We start from the raw sequence: 6,000 nt of genomic DNA, 5'->3' as shown, positions 1-6,000 counted from the left end.
GGGCACTTGTACACGTGCAATAGCACACGTGAACTTTTTTCAGCACCCAAGGGGAAAAAGGTTCACCATCAATGCCCTAAGCAAAACCAGTCCTTGGTTCATTTTTCAGCTGGGAAACACACAACTAATATTTTTCTTCTCTTCTTTAGTTGCCTCTATCACATGAAACTACTCTATCCTTTACAACAGGCTCTGTATTCCTAAGAGGTTGCAGTAGAACAAAGATAACAAATAATTCACTAATTTTTTGCCAATGTAAATTCATATTTTAATAGGCTTAAATGACAACATTTTCAAGTACTATTTGCTTCTATTGCTTTGATTAGACATTGATTCACTGAAGCATTAACACCACTTTTTCGTATAATATATATTTAAAAATAAGAAAATGAGCATTTCTAACATTTTACATGCCCAGCTAAGTATGCTCATTTGATGAAACTAAATTGTTTTTATTTAATCTGCCTTCCATTGGGGACCTGTATTCTGTACGAGAGTATAAATGGGTGACTAAGGTGCTTATACTACAGATTCCATCTTTGCTCTATGAGGAGGATAATGGGGAAATGTCTATACTGAGACCAGGAGACACGCAAGGCAAAGTTCCCAATGGGAAAATAGGTCCCCAAACTTCTGCAGCACTGGAGCGCTCCAATGAAAGTTCATATTTGGATAGGGAGTCTTTTCACACAGTCACTCATGCCCTCATTACCTCTAGGCTCGATTACTGGAATTTGCTCTACTTGGGGCTACCCTTGAAGAATGTTCGGAGATTTCAACCAGTCCAGCACACAGCCACAAGAGCTGTTTTGGGCGTACCTAGGTACTCCCATATTACCTAGCACTCCATGAGCTGCACTGGCTACCAATTGGTCTCCGAACGCAATTCAAGACATTGGTTATTACCTATAAAGCCCTACATGGCATTGGACCAGATTATTTCCGGGGCCATCTTCTATCTCACATGTCCCAGCGACTGGTTAGGACACACAGAGTTGGCCTCCTCCAAGTCCCATTGGCCAAACAATGCCCACTGACGGGTCTGCAGGGAGAGCCTTCTCTGTTGCAGCATCAGTTCTCTAGAACCAACTCCCCCTGGAGATTCGTACAGCCCCCACTCTCCTCGCCTTCCGAAAGGCATTAAAAACACATTAATGCCGGCAGGCCTGGGGACCATGAGTGATAGCTCCACTCCAGCTATTAGTATGAATGAGGGACAGGGCCTCCGATAGACCGATATTACTGGGAGTGGCATCAGGGGCCTGGCCAAATTGAAAAATGGGGGGGGCGCCCACCAAAAACTCCCCAACCCCGATTGCGATGAACTCTGCTTCTGCGGAGCTTCTCCAACAGCAGCCTGCACCTTCTTCCCACCTCTGCGAGGAAAGAAGGCAGGGAGGCCGGCAGACAGGCAGGGAGCCCCGATGGCAGCCGCGGAAGGAGGAGTCACCGCGGGGGTGTCTCGGCCCTCCGGAAGCCAAGCCGCGCTGCTGGGGAAGCGGAATTGAGGAAGCCGGGAGAGGGCTGAGCCCGGCCGGCTTCTCTGCCGGTCTTGTGTCCCCCCGAGGATTGTGAGGGCAAGAGAGCCGCGCCTTTTGGCCTCCGGAGGTGCTGGGCCGGGGGTTTGGTGGGCCGTGAACACCGCCCGCCGCCCGGAGCCAATGGCTTCTTTTGGGCGGGCGCCGGCTTACTCACTTGCATTCCTGCTGCTGGCGCTGGGAGCAGGTAAGCGCGAGGGGGAGGCAAGTGGAGATCCAGGTCCCTCTTTTCATGCATCTACTCAGTGAGCCTTTCTTTGGAGTTGCCTTTCTTTCTTTCTTTCTTTCATTCTTTCATTCTTTCTCTCTCTCTTTCTCTCTTGCTCTTTCATTCTTTTTTCTTTCTCTTGCTTTCTTTCTTTCTCTTGCTTTCTCTCCTACTTTCCCTCCTTCCATTTCTTTCATTCCTCCTCTCTCTTTTTATATCTCTTTCATTCTCTTTCTTTCTTTCTCTTTCTTGCTTTCTTTCTTGCTCTTTTTCTTTCTCTCTTTTACCTTCCCTTCCTCTATTTCTTTTTTTCTTTCTCCTTCCTACCTTCTTCCCTCCCTCCCTTCCTTCAGTCCTTCCTCTCTTACTCTCCCCTTTCATAAGTTTCCTTGCTTCCTTCCTCTGTTCCTGTCCCTTCCCCCTTTCTTTCTTTCTTTCTTTCTTTCTTTCCTTCTTTCTTTCCTTCCTTCCCTCCCTCCATTTCTTGCTTTCCTTCTCCTTCCTCCCTTCTTTCCTCCCTCACTCCCTTCTTTCACTCCTTCCTCTCTTACTCTCCCCTTTCACACCTTTACTTGCTTTCTTTGCACCCTTCCTCTATTCCTGTCCCTTCCCTCTTTCCTTCCTTCCTTCCCACCCTCCGTCCATTCATCCACCCATTCCTCTCTTGATCACCCCTTTTACCATTCCTTCCTTCCTTCCTCCTTCCTTCCTTCATAGCTCGCCCTCGCCTTTCTTCCCTTTCTTCCAGATGGGAGTGCCCCCTCAAAACACCTGCCTGACTGCTGGTACCCTGCTTTTTCTCTCCCCTTGTCCTTTCCAGCTCCTTGCCAGTGGCTGCCAGGTGTGGGATCCCCCTCCCCTCTCCCCTCGCTAGAAAGCACATGGTTTTGTCAACAAGGCCTCTTCCAAGAAGGGAGACGTGCCAAGGAGCCGTAAATAAGCCATGCTCCACCTGACCAATGCCAGGAGGCTCTTTCTTTCTCTCGCCGCTCCCGCTTCTTTCTTTCTCCTGGATGAGTCCACACAATCGGCTTAACCCAGTTCCTGAAATAGCCTATGGCAGTGTTTCCCAACCTTGACAACTTGAAGATATCTGGACTTCAACTCCCAGAATTCCCCAGCCAGCGTTCGCTGGCTGGGGAATTCTGGGAGTTGAAGTCCAGATATCTTCAAGTTGTCAAGGTTGGGAAACACTGGCCTATGGGACCGCCTCGCTTGGCGTGAAGCGGGAAATGATCCCCGGGGGATGGAGTGGCTCGGCGACTTAAAATAGTTTTAAAATGGCGGGGGGGGCAGACACTTAGGCTGTATGGGGCCCCAAAATTCCTGATGGCGGCCCTGCTGATGGATGATTGATTGTTTTTTTATATTGTATTATATATTGTTTTATATTGTATTTTTTGTAAAAAAACAAACAAACACCAATATATTGTTTCATTTTGTATTTTTTATATTTATATTATTTATATTGGGTTTTATCTATTTCTTTTAATGTGTTAACTGTATTCTATTTTTTTACCTTGTCTCTTTTACCTTGTCTTTTTTATTCTTGTAAGCCACCCTGAGTCCGCGAGGAGAAGGGCGGCATATAAATCTAATAAATAAAATAAATAAATATTTTCAGTAATTCTATTCTGGTAACTGAGCCACAAATAAATCAGCTCATCTACCAAGAGGAAAACGTGAGATTGCATAGGTTAAAGCTACATCTTGAGCACCATTTATCTTCATATAAAATCCAGAAAGACAAGAGTTGTTCCCAACCTTTCCATGTACTGTCTCCAGGTAACATTTTCCCATGAATCCCTGGGGTCTCTGTTGCTGGCTGCTTTCAACGACAACATTATTGTATGGGGTGGCATTGTTGTAATGGGAGACCACTGGAAGCTGGGGTATTTGTACACTTTCCACGCTGTTCTCTTCCGACTGCTCTGAGTCACTCTTCACTCGAGCCACCTGATGAATCTGCACGGTGGCTTCTGGGGGGTGCTTAATAAGCACATTCACCAGGGAAGGGTACATTGAAGCTGAAAGAAAATGTTGAAAATTATCATTAGAAACTTGACTTTCCTCCCCCAAAATTTTTTTTTTTGGGGGGGGGGGGTAATTTTTTTTATTTTTCTCTATATAAGCTTCTTCAATACATTTTAAAATATTTTCATATTATAATAAAAACGGTGTCGAGTTAGTCAATTATTTATTTATTTATTCATTCATTAATTAATTAATTCATTCATTAAATTTGTATGCCGCCCCTCTCCGCAGACTCTGGGTGGCTCACAGCAACAGAAAACAATATATAATACAAATTCAATAAATTAGAAAGCTAAAAGCCCATAATTTAAAAAAACATGCACACAACATACCATACATAAACAGTATAGGCCTGGGGAAGTTATCTCAGTTCCCCCATGCCTGACGGCAAAGGTGGGTTTTAAGGAGTTTACGAAAGGCAATAATTATAATTAGTCTCTCCGAAAAAACCATTCGTTCCCAATCCAGCCCCCCCAATCTTGACCTCTAATTTGTCATCTGGATATCTAATTTTCATCTACTTGAATTCAAACTTAATTTCCTTTAAACCTTATTAAATTAACATCCTTCTCCTTAAGTAATTCAGGTATGCCATAGTGCCTACTCCTCCTTCCAAAACCCTTACCAAAAAAAGATTTTATAAACTACAAGCAATAAAAAAGGAAAATTGTTATTCAGAAAAAAAGAAAAGAAAAAAGAGAAGAAAGAACAAAAGAGAAAGAAAAACAAAATAATCAAAGAAAATAAACAAGCTCTATTATTATAACAATATTATAACAATGTAAAAATTAACCAAACAATTATTGTCCATTTAAAAAATTCTTAAAAGGTAACTAAAAGGACTGGTATTATACAAAGAACAATTATAGCATCCATTGTATCCTTGGAAAACCACAAATGTTTTCAAATCCAACAGTACGTGCCTTCCCCTGGAAAAAAAAACAGCAGTAATCACATAAGACTCACAATATATAAGCAAGTGAAATAACATCTGGTTTATTATGAAGCCCAAAGGAAACAACAAATGGTGACTGTCACAACTGATAAATAACCACCAGGGCAACGTATTGTGGTGATTACATACAGATCAACAATTCTGATAGTTGCAACACATCTGGAAAGTGACATTCTAGGGGAGACTGCTATAAATTACAGTCCATATAACTGGAGCTGGGTTAGATGGATGTTCTGATTTGCAATGCAGATGACTTATTATATAGTTATGGGGTCTCCAAATTATGCTGTCATCCTGTGTGAAGCTAATCAATCTAACTCCTCTGAATGCGATATGTCACTTAATTCCACGAGACCCTGGTGTTCAGCATCAGCAGTGAGCTTTTCTTGTCTTCCTTGATTGTCCCCCTACGTCTTATCCTAACTGATGAACATCCCCATGTGCTGTGTTTAATTTAGCTTGTAGCAGTTCCAGAATGCTCAGAACAAACCGTTTCAAATCTGAAACAACTGTTTTGAATTTGAAATGTCTTGTACAATCCTACTTTTTATATGCCAGACTTCTGGAATTCAGGTATTAAAAAAAAACCACTGCGCACAGTCATGAAACAAAAACATTGCACACAGCCGTATGTATTTTCCAAAGAGATCTCTGTTCCAAAATTTCAGCTATGATTTTAAACAATGGTTTTGTTTATGTGGGTGAGAAAGCCATATTTTATGTGCTTATATTCATAAACACTGCCAGGCACGAGGATGGAGTGCACAAGTAAGAAAAGTTCCGATAAATAATGTCTCTAACAACCCAATATTAATTTAGTTATTTATCTTTTCTACTATTTAAGTGATTCTGGGCAGTTTATGTTTATAATGCCGGTGATGTAAAGCACAACAATGAAACAGAGAAACGAAATGAATGCTATATTTGCTGTTTCCCAAACAACCGAGACCAAGAAAGCAGTGCCAGTTCGAAATAAGGAAAATAATGTACATTTTGACACATCTTGGCTTATTGAAATAGATGAGTTCCAAGATAGATTTTTTTTTCTAGTTGGTTTAAAAACTATTAATTAGCACTGGGGAGAGAGACAGACAGACAGACAGACAGACAGACAGACAGACAGACAGACAGATAAAGATAATCCCCTACTGAGCCCTGAGTCTCTAGAGAAGGGCGGCCTAGAAATCGAAATAATAAATAATAAAAATAATAAATATTTGTGAATGGTTTTCATTCCAACAGGCTGCATTATGTTGGCAAATCCA

At 42.1% G+C, this 6,000-nt stretch overlaps 1 protein-coding gene across 1 annotated transcript in view; it reads right to left on the bottom strand.

Annotated features, from left to right (window-relative positions):
- The window catches only part of LTBP2 (latent transforming growth factor beta binding protein 2), a 135,808-nt gene that overhangs the window by 78,813 nt on the left and 50,995 nt on the right, over positions 1–6,000 (bottom strand). The window contains exon 7 of the mRNA XM_070754851.1: positions 3,511–3,773. Within this exon, the coding sequence (XP_070610952.1) occupies positions 3,511–3,773 (263 nt within the window). The remainder of the gene's footprint in view (positions 1–3,510; positions 3,774–6,000) is intronic.

The sequence above is a fragment of the Erythrolamprus reginae genome, chromosome 1 (assembly GCF_031021105.1).
Source record: "Erythrolamprus reginae isolate rEryReg1 chromosome 1, rEryReg1.hap1, whole genome shotgun sequence".
Taxonomy (NCBI): domain Eukaryota; kingdom Metazoa; phylum Chordata; class Lepidosauria; order Squamata; family Dipsadidae; genus Erythrolamprus; species Erythrolamprus reginae.
Note: the sequence above shows the minus strand (reverse complement) of the source record. Positions and strands in the feature narration are given on the sequence as shown.